This window comes from Acinonyx jubatus, chromosome D4 (genome assembly GCF_027475565.1).
Source record: "Acinonyx jubatus isolate Ajub_Pintada_27869175 chromosome D4, VMU_Ajub_asm_v1.0, whole genome shotgun sequence".
Lineage (NCBI taxonomy): Eukaryota > Metazoa > Chordata > Mammalia > Carnivora > Felidae > Acinonyx > Acinonyx jubatus.
Genome location: NC_069391.1, coordinates 61,362,213 through 61,382,061, shown reverse-complemented (window position 1 = coordinate 61,382,061; position 19,849 = coordinate 61,362,213). Strand labels below are relative to the sequence as shown.

The window sequence follows — 19,849 nt, the reverse complement described above, 5'->3', positions numbered from 1 at the left end:
CATTATGGTTTTGATTTGTATTTCCTTGACTACTAAGGAGATTGATAACCTTATGTTTATTGTCAATTTAGATATCTTTTGTGAGGACTCTGTTCCAAACATAAATGTTTTGTTGTTACTAGGCAGTCTGTTATTAGGTAGTCTGTATTACTGATTTTTTTATATTACTAATTTTTTAGGAGTTCTAATTGGGGGGCTTGGCCATTTCAGTTATGTGTAGAGAAAATATCTTTTATAGCTTTTTTCATGTTATGAATAATATTCTTAACCTTAAAACTATCTGAGGTGATGGAAGTTAACTTTTTGTGGTAATCATTTGTCAGTATATGTATCTATCAAATCATTATGGTGTATAGTTACACAGTATATGTCAATTACATCTCAATAAAACATGGCATTGGCAGGGGAAAAACTTTTTCTGCCCAGAATGCATTATTATTTTAAGCAGCTTTGTGGTTTTATCTTTCTTTAGTAGGCCTTTAATCCATTTGAAGTAGGTTTTTGTGTACAGTGTGAGGGTTTGACTTACCTTGATATATATGGAGAATCATTTTTCCTCGCATCATTTATTAAAAAGCCCATTTTGGGGGGCACCTGGGCGACTCGGTTGGGTGTCTGACTTCAGCTCAGGACATGATCTTACAGTTTGTGGGTTCGAGCCCTGCATGGGGTTCTGTGCTGACAGCTCAGAGCCTGTAACCTGCTTTAGATTCTGTCTCCCTCTCTCTGCCCCTCCCCCACTTGCATTCTGTCTCTGTCTCTCAAAAAATGAATAAACATTAAAAAAAAAATGAAGGGGTGTCTGGGTGGCTCAGTCAGTTGGGCATCTGACTTCAGCTTAGGTCATGATCTCACCGTTTGTGAGTTTGAGCTCTGCTGACAGCTCAGAGCCTGCTTCAGATCCTGTGTCTCCCTCTCTCTCTGCCCCTCCTCTGCTTGTTCTCTCTATCAGTAATGAAAAAAAATTTTTTTTGACAATTAAAAAAAAATAAAAAGCCCATTTTTGAGGGAGAGAGGCTAAAATAAAACCCACTTTTCCCTCACTGATTTTCAGTATCCCCTCATATCAAGTGACTATATTTGATGCATCCATCTGATGTCTGTTCTATACCATGGGTCTATGTTGTGTGTCCTGATAGCAGTTCCACACTTTAATGATATGATACAACAGGGCTTCCTACCTTGCTCTTCAGTAGTTCTCTATTTTCTTAGGTCTGTGTTTTTTTATTTGAATTTTCCAAGTCATCTTGGTAATTTAAACATAAAAACCATTGGGAATTTAATACATATTGTGTTGACTCTAATCCATGAATGTGCCTGTTCTCCATTTATTTAGGTCTTTAATGTGTTTTTCTCATGTTTTTATTAGGTTGAACCACATAAAATGTCTTTGTAGGTTCAAAATAATTGAATGTTGGCAATTATATGGTAGATCCTGATTTAATGCCGTCCAGAGATCTGATCTTATATGGGTGTCTGTTATCCTTATTTAACTTCAGGTACTACTTGTTATTCCTGTAAATGGTATTTTTATTTCATTTTCCTTTATTAGTGGTATACAAGTAACCTTTGATCTTGGATCTAGTAGCCTTACTAGATTTATTAGTTTTAATTTACATGTCGATTTTTTGGGGAATCTTTATTATTATAATCATCATGTGTGAATTATGACATTTTTGTCTTTTGATTTCTTTTATTCACCAACTGCATTTAGTATGTTGTTGAAAGGAAGTGATGATAGCAGGCATCTTTTTTCTCCTTTATCTCTATAAAAAAAACTTTCAAAATCTCACCAATATCTATAGTGTTTGACATAAGTATTTTGTGGATACTTTGTGTGGGATTTTTGCATTGTGTTAATGACTAAAATTTGCATGTTAGTTTTCCTATTTAACTGTTCTTCACAAATTATTCAGATTTTATAAAATAATGAGAATATTCTTTATCTTATGGTGGAGTTTTGTTTCCTTTTCTTGAATGGTATAACTTCTCACTAAAGCCTTCTTTGTGGGAAGGATTTTTATAATTGGTTAATTTCTATAATGATCATAGGGCAATCCAGATTTTCTACTTCTTGAAATAGAATTTTTTTTTTTTTTTAAGGAACTTGATTTTATCTAAATTTTATTTAAACTTCAGCTTTGATACTCTATTGTATTGAAGGTGCAAAGGAAGTAGTAAATATAGGACATGATTTTTAATCTGCCTTGGATATTTGATAAGGGAACTCGGAGTTAAAGTTCATGCTTGTTTCTATTTTTAATCTGTGACTACTAAAAAGTGAATATGCTTAAACTGTCTAGCGATCAAATTCTATTTTTAGCTTATCATTTTCTGTTTATATTTTAGCTTTGAAAAAAATTCAGAACAAAAGTTTAGGAGTTTTAAGTCCATTTTTCAAAATACTTTGTTCAGTTTCTATTGTGATGCATATTCATTTAATACCACATGAAGTTATATTCGTTTAGATATTTATAAGTAGAATTTGAGGGCACCTGGGTGGCTCAGACCGTTAAGTGTCCAACACTTGGTTTTGGCTCAGGTCCTGATCTCAGAGTTTGTAAGATTGAGCCCAGAGATAGGCTTGTGCCCTGACAGCACCGAGCCTGCTTGAGATTCTCTCTCTCTCCCTACCCCTATACCCCTCCCCTGCCCCTCCTCCACTCATGTGCGCATGTGCGCTCTCTCTCAAATTTTTTTAACAAAAACTTAGCCTTTAAAGACAAAAAAGTAGAATTTGAATCCTATAGGAAGAAAATCCTTTATCTAAAGCTAAAGTAAGCTATGGATGTACTTTATTTTCAGTGTCCTTTTTCTAGGGCTTTTTACTTACTAAATTTTATCCAACTTGTTTATCATCACATCTCTTTAGTGATATTCTTATTATTGTACCATTCTTACACACTATAATTTTGGTGTCCATATCAAGTTATAAATCAAAGTTTACTGTATTTTAACCATATTGGCCTCTTTGTGGTGCTTAATCATATAAACATGCTCCTGCTTCAGAGCCCGTGCCATTTGCTGTTCCTCTGCCTGGTCTGCTCCACGCATATCCTTATTTGGCTTGCTCTGTGTCTTGTCTTGGTTGTTTGTTCAGACATCACTTCAAAAGAAGCCTGTAATGTTGTATAACATTACATATGTACATTCAGGGCATTGTTTCCTTACGCTTTCTTTGTGGTATTGATTATCACCTGAGATTTCTCTCTCTTGCCCTACTTGTAGTAGTTTCCTGTTGTTGCTGCAACAAATTCATAAATTTGATGGCTTAAATAGTAAAACTTGCCATTTTATAGTTCTGTAAGTCAGAAGTCTTATATGGATTTCACTGGACTAAAAGTGTCAGCAGAGATGTGTCACTTTTTGGAGAATCTAAGGGAGAATCTGTTTCCTTGCCTTTTCCAGATTTTACAGGCCTCCCAATGCCTTGGCCCATGGCCTACTTCTCCCATTTTAACGTTGCATATCTCTGACTCACTTCCCTCTTCTACTTTTAAGTTCCCCTGTAATTACCTTGGGCCTACCTGGTTAATCCTATTTCAAGGTAATTAACTTAATCATGTCTACAAAATTCTCTTTTGCCATGTAGTATAATATTCACATGTTCCCGTACTTAGGGCATAGATATCTTTGGCACCCATTATTCTGCCTGTCATACCACTGAAATGTTAGTGCCTTGACTTTTGTTGGCTACTGTGTGCCAGGCCCTGTTCTAGGCATTAGTTATAATGAATATTAAGTAAATAGAGTATTTCATAGAATTGGAGATTAACGGTTTTCTTTATTTTACCATCTCAAATTAAAATATCTTGCTATTGGACCAAAGTTGGGTTCTTTAAGAGATTGAGTTTGAGTTTGCATCTACAAACCTGCATGAATCCTACCTTGTGGTTCAGTTCCTGGGATACTTTTTCTCCTTATACCCACTGATAACATTGAAATAGTCATGTTTATTTTTTATCTCTACCTGCTAGGTGGTTTATTTACCATTTATCTTAAACTGTGAGAAGAGCCATTTGGTGTCCTAGCTTTATTTGAGGGTGTTTCTCAGACGTCTCATCTCAAATTTTTTTCTTTTTTATGATGTCATAAAATAGTGTGCCTTATAGTTGTCTTCCATTTAGAGTCCTAACTCTGGGAGTTCTTCTTAGACTACCCCATTGCAGGCCAGTTCTTTTTTGGTAGTACATAAAATAATGTATTTTATAATTAGTGGTTTATTAGATTCAGTTTTGGCTTCATCAGTTTTGTTCAGAGGAAATCGGTATGGTAAGCCTTCAACTGAAATGATAGATAAATGAAAAGGTGATTCTAGTTTTGAATCTGTTTTTGTGATATTTATTGTACCACCTAATGAAGTACATGGAAGGTTTCTGTTTCCAGGTAGGATGGAATAGCTGGCAGTAGATTAGCATTTTTACCTAAAACTAGAAGAGCCAGCTCAAATAACATTATCATCTGTTATGTTAATGACAGCAGAGAGGTAAGGAGAACTACCAGAGCCTATGACTCTGGAATGGGAAGAACCTTAGAAAGCAGTTGGTTTTTGTAGTTGCTTTTTGCCCTGGGAACCCTTGCTAATAATTATGGATGTAGAGCAGATCTAGTTGAAAGCAGCTGGGGGCAGGGTGGAGACTGAGCTTTTGGCAGATGTTGGGGATGTTTCACGCATATGGCCTGTTTTCCTCACATGACTTTTGCTAAATACTGGGGTTTTGCTGGGCAGGAGGCTAAAAATGTAAGTAAAAAGCACAGTGGAGTTTTCAGTAGTCTTCGAAGGCAAACAGATTTTGTGATCACTGGGTGAAATGGTCCCACAGAGTATACAAAAGGCTCTTAGTTGAAAACTGGATGGCTAAGACAAATATGTAGACTACATTTTGTAAACAGGCCTTGCCTCAGCATAGTTGCTGAATAAAATGTTAAATCACCACAGTATCTTCCCAGCACGAGGAAGATTGGTCTGAAGCCTCCTCTAATGTTTTATACTTATATTGTTGAATATTTTTGTTTGGTTTGATAACATCTTTATCTCGGCTTCATTTTTTATAATATGTTTTCATTAGAACTGTATTTCTAAGTTGAGAAATTTTTTGTCCGTGTTTTCAGATGCTGTTCCATTATGTTCTAGCTTACATTGTTTCTGATTAAACTTGGCTCATATTCCTTTTGTTTTTATCTTTAGTTTTCAGCAGCATTATTGCAATATGCGATTGTATTTTCTTTATATTTATCTTGCCATGGAACCAAAAGTATAGGGCTACCAAAAGATAGGGCCACATAATCAAAAACCAGAAGAAAAATCAATAATAAAAATGGACCCATAGGTGATACTGATAATTCAGGTTATCAAACAGGATTTTAGAATAATTATGATTAATATGCTCAAGAAAATAAGTGAAGATGGAGAATTTCAACTGAGAATTGGAATCTATAAAAAAATCACTGGGAATCTATAAGATAATTACTCTAGAACTGAAAAATACAGTATCTGAAACTAAGACTTCATTAGATTGGCTTAATAGCAGAAGATAGGAGTAGTGATAGGCAAGTCAGTGAAAAATATCAAAACTGAAACATGGAAAAAAATTATGAGAAACAACACAGAAAAGACTGTCGGACACATGGGACCTGGCAAAAGGTATGCATTACATCTATTTGTTGTTCCCAAAGAAGAGAAGGGTGAAAACAATATTTGAAAAACTAATAACTAGAATTTCCAGAAATGGGAGAAGATAGTCCAAATTGAAGCCCTGTGAACCCTAACCAGGATAAATACAAAGAACACACTGTGGCATATTGCAATAATGCTGCTGAAAACTAAAGATAAAAACGAATATGAGCTGAGTTTTCATCAGAAACGATGTAAGCTAGAACACAATGGAACAACATATGAGAACACTGTAAAAAATGTTAGAAATATATTTCTAATGAAAATAGATTACAAAAATGAAGCAAGATAAAGATGTTATCAAACCAAACCTAAGAATCAAACTCTTTTGCACTGCTAGTGGGAATGCAAAATGGTGCAGCTGTTCTGGAAAACAGATGGAGGTTCCTCAAAAAATTAAAAATAGAACTATTCTACGACCCAGCAATCGCACTACTATGTATTTATCCAAAGGATACAGGTGTGCTGTTTCAGAGGAGCACATGCCACCCCAAGGTTTATAGCAGCACTGTCGACAATAGCCAAAATATGAAAAGAGTACAAATGTCCATTGACAGATGAATGGATAAAGAAGATGTGGTACATATTACTCAGCAATCAAAAAGAATGAAATCTTGCCATTTGCAACAACATGGATGGAACTAGAGTATATTATCCTAAGTGAAATTAGTCAGAGAAAGACAAATATCATATGACTTTACGCATATGAGGACTTCAAGATACAAAACAGATGAACATAGGGGAAGGGAAGCAAAAATAATATAAAAACAGGGAGGGGGACAAAACATAAAAGATTCTTAAATACAGAGAACAAACTGAGGGTTGCTGGAGGGGTTGTGGGTGGGGGGATGGGCTAAATGACAAGGGGCATTAAGGAGACACTTGTTGGGATGAGCACTGGGTGTTATATATAGTGGATGAATCACTGGATTCTACTCCTGAAATCATTATTGCACTATATGCTAACTAACTTGAATGTAAATTTTAAAATAAATTTTAAAAAAAATCCTAGGAAAAAAAAAAGACATTAAAAAAAAAACAAAACCGGGGCGCCTGGGTGGCGCAGTCGGTTAAGCGTCCGACTTCAGCCAGGTCGGTGAGTTCGAGCCCCGCGTCAGGCTCTGGGCTGATGGTTCAGAGCCTGGAGCCTGTTTCCCATTCTGTGTCTCCCTCTCTCTCTGCCCCTCCCCCGTTCATGCTCTGTCTCTCTCTGTCCCAAAAAAAAATAAAACGTTGAAAAAAAAAATTTAAAAAAAAACCAAAAACCTAAGAATCCAATACCAACATACTACACTAAAAGAAATACTAAAGAGACATGAAATACAGGAAAGAAAAAGCATAGGAAGGGTAACTGTATGAGGAAGTTCAAATAAACTATTCACAACACACAATAATAGTGAAGTTTAAAATATGTGTAAAATAAAATGCATGACAACCACAAAAGATGGAAGTTGGTAAATGAAGCTATGAAATTCTTATATGATCAGAGAAGTAGTGAGAACTTAAAAGTAGATTGATTTTTACCTGGTATATTCTCTAAGAGCCACCACATTAAAGAAATATTTTAATACATAATTAAATATTAAAATATTAGCAAATAGGGTAAAATGGAATAATTATTAGAATAATTCAAAAGAAAGCAATCAAGAAGAGTAAAAGAAACAAAAAGGTAGAGAAAATAGAAAACATATAGTAAAATGGTAGAAACAAACCCAGGTATGTCAGCCATTATATTAACTATATGTGAGCTAAATATTAAAGATCAACAGAGGAGATAAAAACAAAACCCATATGCTGCTTATAAGAAAGACTCCTTAAATATGAAGTCACACAAGTTGAAATTACAAGGATAGATGAAATTCTAGAAAGATGACAACAGCATAGATTTTTAATCTCCCTAGATATTCTTATACAAACATAGAACAACTAAAATATCTAACCCGAAAGTCATGGGCAACATTTATAACCATTCAGGGAATTGTGGTATCCCTTACAAACACCAAAATAGCTGGTGGGATAAATAACTGATAGCTATGAGACCTGTGTGGTATCAGCCGTACAAGAGGTAGGAGAGGGTAACTATAGCATATGTGATGAACCCAAGCACACTGAAATAATAAAACTAGTTCAGCAAGCTGTTTTGAGAATAACAGTTATGGTGTTCATCTTTCAAAATAACCTGCAGTGATTCCTGCTTCCTGGTATACCACTTCCAAGAACTGTTAACAGTTTTACCAAAAAATGAACTGGATTTGATTAAGCATTTCTAAATGCAAGGGTTGGCCATTGTTTTGTGCAAAGGGCCAGATGGTAGCTTTAACCTTTGGCGGCCAAGTGGTCTCCACCATCACAACTATTCTGCCACTATAATACGAAATGAACTATAGAGAATGCATAAATGAGGAGTTTTTCCAGTAGAACTTTATTTATAAAAATAGGCAGCAGACTAGGGTTTTTTGACCTCTACTCTGGATCCAACTATTAACTTACTAGAAATACAAATGATGGGGAAAAAACCTATTTAAACTACACTTTGGGAATGCACATGTCAAAATCAAGTCTGCGGGGAAACTCTATAGGACAAATGATAGCAGTTCTTCAACAAATTGTAAGCAAGAGAAAGATTGCATGGAAATTGATAGGTTAGAATCTTTAAAGCACAGGTAGAACTATATATATCATATGCTTAGGCAGATAGGTGATAAGACTAAGAAAATTAAGGTAAATAAAACTCTTGAAAGGGAATAATGAGATTGGGAGGGAGCATGTCAAGTGCTTCTGAGGTAAACAGTTCTATTTCCTGTCATGATTGATGACTGCAAGAATGTATACCTTATAATTGGCTATACTACACATTTGTCTATGCAGTTTTCTGCATTTGTGAATATTTGACATTAAAAGTTTTGAAAGGTGAAAGAATAGAAAAAGTTACCAAGCAAATTCTAACCAAAAAAAGTACACTTTTGATATAGAATGCGTTACAGAGATACAGAGCCATTTTATGACAGTTTAAGAATCCTAAATCTCTGTGTACCCAATAACAAAACTTCAAAAATATAAACCAAAGTTGACATGTTAAAAGGAGAAATCCACATATAAATCCATAGTCACAGCCAGAAAGTTTGAAGAAGCTTATGCAAACAGGTATAAACTGTGTCTATGAGGAGTATGGCTTGGTATCTGAAGGACTTTTCTTTTTAATAAAAGGTCAACTTTTTACCCAGAAACTTACTGTATTTACTGGAAATATATTTAAATCTTTTATTTTGATTGATAGAGTATTATTTTATCTAGTATTTAATTTATAAGAAAACTGTCTTGTTCCTAGATAATCTAGGTGAAGTCTATTTTTTTCCTAATATTCCACTAAAGTTACACTTAATTTTGAATGGTAACTAGTCACTATTTGACTTTTCCTGCCATTGGAAAGCTCAAAGTGATTGGAATAGCTATAGTCCCAATTTGTAAATAGACAAAGTTAAGTGGGTTTCCTAAATGACTCTTAATTATTTGTATATGATTTAGATTTTGCTGGCAGAAGTTAACTTTTCTTCTTTTTTTAAACAGGGGTTCTGAAGGAAAATTAAATGACTGCCAGATAAGATTCGTAAATGAAATCTTTAAGATCGAGAAACCTGGAGCACATCCCCTCTCACTGGCAGATGGAAAGTTTTTAAGTATGAATTTTTCTTATGGATTTAGATTACATATATTGTACTTGATTGGTATTTTAACCACCCAGGGAATAACTTTCGAGAAAGTATAAAGCTGCTGCAGATCATACAAATTTATTTTCATGACCATAGTTTTGATCTAAGATCCTTTCTGGCTTAGTGAATTTTTCTCAAATGATAAGATTTGTTTTTAAAAAAGCAAATTTTTTTTCTCACCTTGGCATTTTATTGCCATTTTCTTGTTTCGTTTATTATAAATCTGTCCAAATAACATTTCAGTAATTTTGTGGCTACCTAGATTGATTTTTAATAATGAGACTTATTTTCATATGAGTAGAGCCTGACAGTAATGATGGTTAAACTTTGAATTTCTGGGAGTTAATAAATGAGGTTTAAATAATTATGAGAATATTAGGACGTAGCCCTACCTTTTCACTGTGCATATTGTATTTGCTTAATATCATACAGCTGGTTGGTAACAAAGGTAGGGCAAGATTTTAGGTCTTTTAATTCATGATTGAATTGCTATCTTTCCAAATAGATTACTGTTTCATACTTTCTTAATTCTGAATTTTTTGTGGGAAGCAATTTATTGGCTTTATGCCACATGTCAATGTCTAATATTTTTTGTTTGTTTTTTAAGATTTAAGTAATCTCTACACCTAACGTGGGGCTCAAACTTACAACCCTGAGATCAAGAGTTGAATGCTGTATCTACTGAGCCAGGTGCCCCCAATTTCTAGTATATTTTAGAAAAATAAAGTTTTTAGGCAGACTAAAACGTTCTGCCTAACCTCTTCTTACCACAATTGTGCAAGATTACAGCAAGATAAGACCTTTAACAGATCAGTAAATAGACTTTCATGTTACCAGTCTAAGCCATTCTCATTTTTTGAGACTGCAATGTTGATGTATCTAGATTTGAATTAAGAACCTTTAGGAGTACTCTGTCAGGCTCTGTGCTGACAGCTGGAGCTGCTTCAGATTCTGTCTCTCCCTCTCTGGCCCCTCCCTTGCTCATGGTCTGTCTGTCTGTCTGTCTCTCAAAAATAAATACACATAAAAAAATTTTTTTTTTTAAAGAACCTTTAGGTGTACTCTGTAGGGGTACTTGTGTGGTTATATCCTAGGATTACAGGTAACTTGAGTAATTTGAGTAAACCTCTTTAATATAACTTAGTCATTCTCAGTAAAACAGTGCAAAACCAAGATAGATAAGGTTTTTGTCATCTTTCTGTTCTCAGTACCTCTGCATGTATTCTGTTCCCTCTCATTCTCCATATAGCTCTTCTCTGCCTAATGCTACTCACATTATAGCTATAACTTGTATGTGAAGAAATCATTTCAGAGCCACAGCCAGACTGCCACTGATCATATCACTCTTCATACCAAAAATCTAAGCATGCCAAAGGCATGTTTTTAGGTCTGTCATGCATCCATTACTTGTATGTTGTCATAGCTCCCTTAGTGAAAGTAAAACAAAATTGTAATCTGCCATTCATTAGCAACAATAGAGTCGAAATCGACTCTTGATTTCAGCTCAGATCATGATTCTCAGGGTCATGAGATTGAGCCCCATATTGTGAAGCCTGTTTAAGATTCATTCTCTCTCCCTCCCTCCCTCTTTCTCTTTCCCTCTCTATCTCTCCCCCTCCCTCCCTCCCTTCCTCCACTTCCTTCACTTGCACTCTCTCTCTCTCTCAAAAATAAAATAAAATAAAATAAAATAAAATAAAATAAAATAAGGCAGTCACCAGTTAGAAAGGTGGTGCTGAAATCAGTGCCTTTTCTCTTCCCCCTCTCTTATTTTTCAGATATGGCTTCCCAATTCCCTTATATTGCTAGATCAGTTCTGATATGGTAAATTTCCTCACAAGTATGTTGTGTACATTTGTCAGAAATTCAAAATATAAAACAATATTAATTTAAAAATAGAACTCCCAAGAAGTAATCAGTCAAACTATGTATATCATCCTAGACCTCTTCCTCTATCTACATAATTCATCTGCAAAATTCTGCAGTGGGTGCCCGGGTGGCTCAGGTCGTGATCTCACAGGTTCGTGAATTTAAGCCCTGCATCAAGCTGGCTGCTCTCAGCATGGAGCTTGCTTTCAGATTCTCTGTCCTCTCTCTTCTGCCCTCACTTGTGTTCTCTCTTTCTCTCTCTCTCTCTCTCTCTCTCTCTCAAAGATTAATAAACATTAAAAAAAAATTCTGTAGTCCTCTTTGAATTTTATATAAATTTACCTTAGTTTTCATAAAATCTTCCCAACCATTTCTCTTGACATTTTAATTTTTGGTATTGTGAACATAAAGATTTTTTAGTATATATACTGTATATTTTAAAATTTCAAGGGAACAGTTGGGTAGAAGGTGTTTGGATTTTAGTAGGTTGCCAGAGTTCTGAACCAATTGACAAGATAAAAAATCAACTGGGTTAGAAATGCTATTTCTAGGGGTTCCTGGGTGTTTTAGTCGGTTAAACGTCCAACTCTTGATTTTGACTCAGGTTATGATCTCAACATTTGTAACATCAGCTCTACGCTGATTATGGAGCCTGCTTGGGATTCTCTCCCTCTCCCTCTGCCCTTCCCTGGCTCATGCGTGCATGTGCTCTCTTTCTCAAATAAATTTTAAAGACAAATAAAGAAATGCTATTTCTATTATGTTAAAAAGTATGTTGGGGGCATAACTTGAATGAGAACCAGAATGGGCTTGCTAACTCTTAACAGCCCTCCCCTTCCTACTTTAGCATATTCAAGGAAAGGTTTGGGTCTGCAGAGTACATGGTATTTAATAGTTCCACTTATTAAGTAGTTAGATCCAAACGACTTTAACAGAATGTAGTATTCCCTTGAAATTTATTTTTTTTATTATGAATATCATTGTCAAATTGGCTTACATACAACACCCAGTGCACATCCCAAAAAGTGCCCTTCTCCATGCCCATCACCCATTTTCCCCTCTCCCCTACTCCCCCACCCCATCCACCCTCAGTTTGTTCTCTGTATTTAAGAGTCTCTTGTGGTTTGCCTCCCTCCCTCTCTGTTTGTAACTATTTTTTCCCCTCCCCTTCCCTCATGGTCTTTCCTTGAAAGTTAAAGATACCTTATGATGCCCTGGTGAGTTCACTGTATTGCCCCTGGACATTTGGGGAACTTCCAGCTAGCCAATACAAATTTTTAAGGCAAAAGAATACATTATCCCCATGGTTGCAGGTAGTGGTGCCCGCTGTGCCTGTGCTTTATCCCTGTAATTTTGGTAAGTATAGAATGAAGCTCAGGCATTTATTCTTAAAGTCCCACACTTGATTATTCTTTGTGATTTTTTTCTGTTCATTAAGAAAAGCTGTATGCTATCTATTTTCATGCGTTTTTCTTTATAAGATTCATAGATAATAAAAATTATTTTAAGACTGAGCTTGTTATAATTTTGTTCTTACTAGGGAAAAATGATCCTGAGTGTGATATTTGTGGTGGAGATCCAAGTAAGAAGTGCCGTTCTTGCTCCTGTCATATATGTGGTGGGAAACAGGAACCCAACATGCAGCTTCTATGTGATGAATGTAACATGGCCTATCATATTTACTGCCTGAATCCACCTTTGGATAAGGTCCCTGAAGAGGAATACTGGTATGATTATCAGGGTTTTTTTGTTATTACTGTGTTAAGAACTGAATGTGAAATATGTATTTAAACCACAAAAAGATTTCTTAAGATATGTAATGTGTATTAAAGCACTTAAAATTTTATAGCCAGTGGTTTATTGGCATTGATAACTTTGATTATTATCACAGCTTGTGAACCAGTCTCTAGCTGTTTTTAATCCTTGTAGTCCTTCCTCTAATATGGAGTCTGTGTTCTTTCAAAAATGCAAATCTGATTGTGTTAATTCCTTTGCTTCTCAGGTTTTATGTTGCCGTGCAAGGCCTTGCACAGTATTTTTTTAGTTGATTTCTCCAGGTGCATTTCTTACCATTTTCCTCTTCATTTTCCCAAATACTCTACAGTCTAGCCAGATTAAATATCTTTCAGCTCCTTAAGTAAGTCCAGTTCTTTCTCTCCTCTGGGTTTTTATACTTGACACATTTTCTCTTTGAAATCTATTCGTCTTTGCTTAACTTTAGGATATTTATCCTTCAGGTTTTCACTTAACTGTGATTCCATCTGGGAAGCCTTTTTGGGTGGCCTCTCTATCCCTCAGCTATTTTAGATGTGCCTGTTATAGTACTTAATAGTTATTTAAGTGCTTAATATATGCTAGATGCTAACAAAGTGTTTTACATGGATTATTGTATTTAATCCTATGAGGTTAATAAGTGGAACCAGGCACTAAGGTTAAATATACCAGCCAAAATCTCTGCTAAGTAGTCTTAGCTACAAAACAAAATCATTAGAAAAGAGACTGGGAAGAACATGCTCAAAGTAATAATGAACTTTTTCATGTCATAATAAGTTTTTTCTTCTTAAGCTTTGGACTATTGCTGGCGTGGAGGGTTAAGTTAAGGAATGACATACTCAGAAGTACGAGCATTCCTCAGAGATAGTACAGGTTCCAAAACAGTCTGGTAAAGTAAATATCACAATAAGGCAAGTCAGATGAGCTTTTTTGTTTCTCAGTGCATATAAAATTTATGTTTACACATGATGCTGTAGCCTATTAAGTGTGCAAAATACTTTATTGCTAAAAATGCTAGCCATCATCTGAGTTTTCAGCAGGTCTTAATCACTGATCACAGATCACCCTGGCAACATAATAATATTGAAAAAGTTTGAAATATTGTGAGAATTACCCAAATGTGACACAGAGACAGAAAGTGAGCAAATGCTATTGGAAAAATCACACCAATAGACTTGCTTGATGCAGTGTTGCCACAAAGCTTCAGTTTGTAAAAAATAAACAAAAAACCACACAGTATCTGCAAAGTGCAATAAAATGAAGTGTGCTTGTAATAACATTACAATTGGGTAGCTGGTGTTACTGTAAAGAATAGATTGTTTTCTTCCCTTTGGCCTATCCCCATCTGTTGGGAGGGTTGTTACTGTATTACCACAGAGGCTGTAAGGGTGGGTGGAGGGAAGGGATGTAACTTCTTCCTTTCACCCCCTTCCTCTGCCTTGCGTGGTCACAGCCTGAATTTTACCATCTGTAAACATATTTCCTCTAAAATCTCATATATTTTTCTTCCCTTTTGTTTCTGTGGACAGTATGTTCCTGCTTCTCTAAAATGCGAACCCTTCTGTCTGCTCTCACAGTTCCGTATCCCTTTGCCTTTTCAGGAACTTCATTCCTATGGTGAATTCCTCTCCCAGATTGCCATTGCTGGGTTATTCTCAGTATCCTATAATCTATTCAGTCACACACACACCCTTCCCTTGATCCCATTTCTTTGCTTCCTTTATGGCAAAGCTTCTCAAGAACTGTCTGCATTGGTAATTTCCATTTCCTCTCCTCCTGTTCATACTTCAGCTCTCCAATTGGACTTTCCTTCTCACAACTCCACTATATTTGTTTAAGTTAGGCTCACAGACACATTCCGTGTTGCCAAATCCATTGGTCCTGTCTAAGCCCTCTCTTACTTATACTTATCAGCTCTCTGTCTTTATAGATTTTCTGATACCATATGACCTAATTTTCATCCTACTCCACTGGCCTTTCCTTCTTAATCTCTTGTTGGTTTTCTCATATCTACCAGATTTTGGAGTTTTCCAGAGCACTATTCACTTGCTTTTTGTTCTTCATGCTTGCTCCCTAGATGACCTCATCCTATCATGAGACTTTAAATATGAAGCTAATGGTTCTAAATTTTTGATATCTTCATAGCTAATCTTCCCTGGGCTCTGTATTCCTGTATTCATTCAATTGCTTACTTGACAAGTATCACAAAAGTAGTCCAGCTGGAGATCTTGATTTCCATAAACATACCCCCTAAAACCTTCCTCCTCCCTCAGTCCTCAGTAAATACTACAGTCATCCTGTCTACTTGCTCAGGCTTAAAAGCTAAACTTCATCTTTGATTCTCTCTTTGCCCTCCTTACATAGTCCACATCCAATTATACATGAGCAGATCTTGTCAGTCCTGCATAATCTTTCTCCACTCTCACCCTTCAGTCCAAACCAGCATCTCTTCCCTGAACTGTATAATAAACACCCAACTTGTGTCCTTGCTTTCACAATGCTTACCAGGTGTCCTTTCTCCCATAGCAGCAGAATGATCTTACTAAGTCTGAATCTGTTCAAAGCCCCCTAGTGTCTTCCTTTTGCACTTAGAATAAAACTAAGCCCATGCCATCAATGACCTGACCCCTGCCTGTTTTATAACCTCATTGCTTATCTCTGTGCAGTTCAGAGTTGACCTAAACTTCAGCTTCCCAACCTTCATGTTTTTCAAGGCATACCACTCCTTCTTATGCCTCGGGACTTTTATACTTAATGTCTTTTTGCCCGGAATGCCTTCCCTGGCTTCTTCTCAAAGGAGACCAACTGACTCCTTTGGTCTCAGCTGGAATATCACTTCAGAAACTACTCTATCTAAAGATACGTGCCATGTTTAATCAGTCTTAACATCCACATAACCCTGATGTATTTCCTTTATAGAACTTGTCACTTCCTGAAATTGTTTCATTATACGTACTAGTTTTCCTTAACTACTCTGTACAAACATTTTGATCACATTTATCCCCAGTATCAAAATAGTGCCTGACATAGGAGGTTCTGAGCAAACCTGATGAAGGAATGAAGGTTTGACCATCTTTTCTATGTCTCCAAATCATTTCACCTCTGAACTCATTTTCTCATCAGAAATAGTACCTGCTTTGCCCCTAAGATCTCTGATAAAATTAGTTTTAAAAGTTAGCACATCAGGTAAAATTAATTTTGGGAAACCTCCTGATTTCTCAGTTAGAAGGGATTCTACTTGGTATTATCTGTTGACTTCTACATTTTAATTTTTGCCTTGATTTTGCATCTGTATATCACAACTTAACTGATTTTCTCAGAATCAGTGACTGACTTACATTTTTCTTTCCTGTAGTACTAAACAAGATATCTCATAATTAGGCAATTAGAATTAACTGGTGGGCATCGGTGTCTTTTTTTCCCTATAGACCATATGGATAATTATGAAATGGAAAGTATAGGCACATTTAAGATTAATTAATGCAGGGAGAGGCCAGTTGATCTTTGTTAGGGTATTCCTCAAGTTTCCATTTCTTGCTGACATAGGAATAGCCCCATCTGATTCTATAGACATATTTATTTATACTTTGCTCTTTAGAAATGATTTAAGGTAGCTTATAATGATATATAAATTATAGTAGGGTAACCAACTACAAATAGGCTAAAGAAAAAACAAGTATAGGGAATTAAAAAGAGCTAGGGATAAGGCTAATTAACATAAACAAGCATCCTTGAATCCTCTATATTTGCTGTGATAGACTATACGTTTTGACTTGGAGAGTTCTAATAACTAATTTAGATGGGAAGATGTATCAGTTGTATAGTTGAACAGTCTAGGATCATCTATTCTTGCTACTTTTGTTTTAATAATAGGAACTTCAAATGAGTAAATTCCATTCTCCAGGTTAGTGATAAGATCAGAGCACATGCTGCCATTTGAATTGGACAGCTCTGGCTTTTGAACTGAATTTGAGATTCTATGATATTATAATCTTTCACATTCTTTAAAGGAATGATAAGGGTTTTTTTTCTGCTACCTTAACCATATAAATATTTTGAAAAGTTTAATACTAAAATGCCAGCTGAACATCTATATTATACACCAAGTATTACATCTTAAAACATTTTCTGACCTAGAAAGGCGATTCTGTTACTGGCTTTAATATGGTATATTAAAATTCCTTTCTCTTTTAAAGGTATTGTCCTTCCTGTAAAACTGATTCCAGTGAAGTTGTAAAGGCTGGTGAAAGACTCAAGATGAGTAAAAAGAAAGCAAAGATGCCATCAGCTAGTACTGAAAGCCGGAGAGACTGGGGCAGGGTAAGGAAGAAAGTCATCTTTCCTTCTTAGCTATAATGTTTTAACTGTAATGCAAGTTATAACTGTTTGATACCAACAGTAGTAGTGACATAAATTACATTTGCCGTATCAGAAATATTAAATAATTTTATTGTTTATTTGCTATGACTTAATTATGTGTTAATTAAATCATATAAATTATGTATTAATTATGCAGTTAGGTTTCTGTTTTGTTCTCATTTTATTTGACTTTAAGATTTGGCTTTAAGGGTTGACATAACCAATTTGTCAAACAACTTGTTCTATAACTTGTAGGGGATGGCCTGTGTTGGTCGCACTAGAGAATGTACTATTGTTCCTTCTAATCATTATGGACCTATTCCTGGGATTCCTGTTGGGTCAACATGGAGATTTAGAGTTCAGGTATGTTTTAAATTGACTTTGTTGAAAGGGTAAAGTTGTAAAAAATTGTAGCAGTGTCAGTATCTATTGATTATAAGTGGGCTAATCTAGGTTGTATCGCATGGCATTCAGTTGTTACAATGAAAGATTCTCTATAGGATGGGTAGACTCTTCCACATAGTTTAACAGGTCCATACATCATGGAATTAGGCATCAGCTGTGCTTTTTTAAATCATTTTTACTGTTTTCTAGATATGATAGTTAACATTATTAAACTTTCTAGAGAATTTTTCTTGCTGAGAATTTAATATTTGAAATATTAGGGGTTTCTTTCTTTAAAATTTGTGGTAAGTTCTCATTTAATGTTATTGAAGTCCAAGAAAGCTCATTCCAGGTGTTTTGTTTGTAGCTTATCCTCCGGAATGAATGTTAAGTTGTTGGTCAAAGGATGTGCCAGGTGATCCAATGATAAAATCACTTGTCACATCTTTTCCTGTTGTATTCATTTCTAATTTCTTTATTATAAAGGTAATTTTATCATTATAGAGATTTTAAAAGTTTTTTGTCCTCATTTTCTGTTTCTCAGGCACCACCACTTTGAAGTTTTAGCTGTTTCTTCTAGATTTACCTCCTTATTTCTAAGTAGCATGTTTATACTGCTTTTGTCTTTGTATTTTAGTTTTATTAACTTCTTTCTATGGTTGATGAGCATTAAGTTTAACACACTGTGTGTCTTCCCATGTTTGCAATGGTTATATTACAATTTTGGCTAAATACATATGCATGTTGTATAGTATGACTCAAATCTTTAAATACAGTAAAAAATACTACAAATAAATACAATATAATATAAATACAATAAAAAGTACACTTAGCATATTTTTAATTGCCTTGGGTTTTTGTTTGCTTCATTCTTTTTTTATATACCTGTCACTAATTCATTCCCAAACTTTAAAAGCCCCCATTAATACTGTCTCAGATGCGTTTGCAGTTGTTAGCCTAAGCAGTTAGAAGAATGGATTTGCCATTTAGGAAGTGGGGAAGAATCAGAAGAGATTTATTGTCATCAGGATTGATGAGGTTGAGAATCAGGTGGTCCCATCTTCTGAAGTACCTGGTGTTTTCAAGGCTTACACTCAGGTTCTGAGGCTTTTATTAGCTTCTCACTGGCTTCTAATGTGTGTCTTTCCCTGCCCCACTGTGCACCGTCCAGGGAATTTGAGGAACACAAAGTAACGCTGTTTTAGTGAGCCAAAATTGAAGATCTATGGGGAGAAGCAGTAGGCCATTGAAGTAGTAGAATAGCATGATTAAACTAACGAATTGGGTAGCATGTTTGGGTAACATTGAGTAGTTTTGGTTCAAACATTTGCTCTATGAAGGAGAAGCTGGAGAAGATAAGAGTTAAGGCTGGGAACATGCAGAAGAATGAAACTGGACCACTTTCTTACACCACACACAAATATAAATTAAAAATGGATGAAAGATCTAAATGTGAGACAGGAAACCATCAAAATCCTAGAAGAGAAAACAGGCAGCAACCTCTTTGACCTCAGCCACAGCAACTTCTTACTTGACATGTCTCCGGAGGCAATGGAAATAAAAGCAAAAAATGAACTGTTGAGACCTCATCAAGATAAAAAGCTTCTACACAGCAAGGGACACAGTCAACAAAAGTAAAAGGCAAGCAACAGAATGGGAGAAGATATTTTTAAATGACACATCAGTTAAAGGGTTAGTATCCAAAATCTATAAAGAACTTACCAAACTCAGCACCCAAAAAAGAAATAATCCAGTGAAGAAATGGGCAGAAGACATGAATAGACCCTTTTCCAAAGAAGACATCCAGGTGGCCAACAGACACATGAAAGATGCTCAACATCACTCATCATGAGGGAAATACAAACCAAAACCACATGGAGATACCACCTCATACCAGTTAGAGTGGCTAAATTTAACAACTCAGACAGCAACAGATGTTGGCAAGGATATAGAGAAAGGGGAACTTTCTTGCTCTGTTGGTCGGAATGCAAACTGGTGCAGTCACTCTGGAAAACAGTGTGGAGGTTCCTCAAAAAATTAAAAATAGAAGTACCCTGCGACTCAGCAGTAGCTCTACTAG

At 35.5% G+C, this 19,849-nt stretch overlaps 1 protein-coding gene across 1 annotated transcript in view; it reads left to right on the top strand.

Annotated features, from left to right (window-relative positions):
• The window catches only part of UHRF2 (ubiquitin like with PHD and ring finger domains 2), an 81,004-nt gene that overhangs the window by 39,046 nt on the left and 22,109 nt on the right, over positions 1 to 19,849 (top strand). The window contains exons 5-8 of the mRNA XM_015083471.3: positions 9,242 to 9,351; positions 12,794 to 12,980; positions 17,223 to 17,346; positions 17,641 to 17,748. Of these exons, the coding sequence (XP_014938957.1) occupies positions 9,242 to 9,351; positions 12,794 to 12,980; positions 17,223 to 17,346; positions 17,641 to 17,748 (529 nt within the window). The remainder of the gene's footprint in view (positions 1 to 9,241; positions 9,352 to 12,793; positions 12,981 to 17,222; positions 17,347 to 17,640; positions 17,749 to 19,849) is intronic.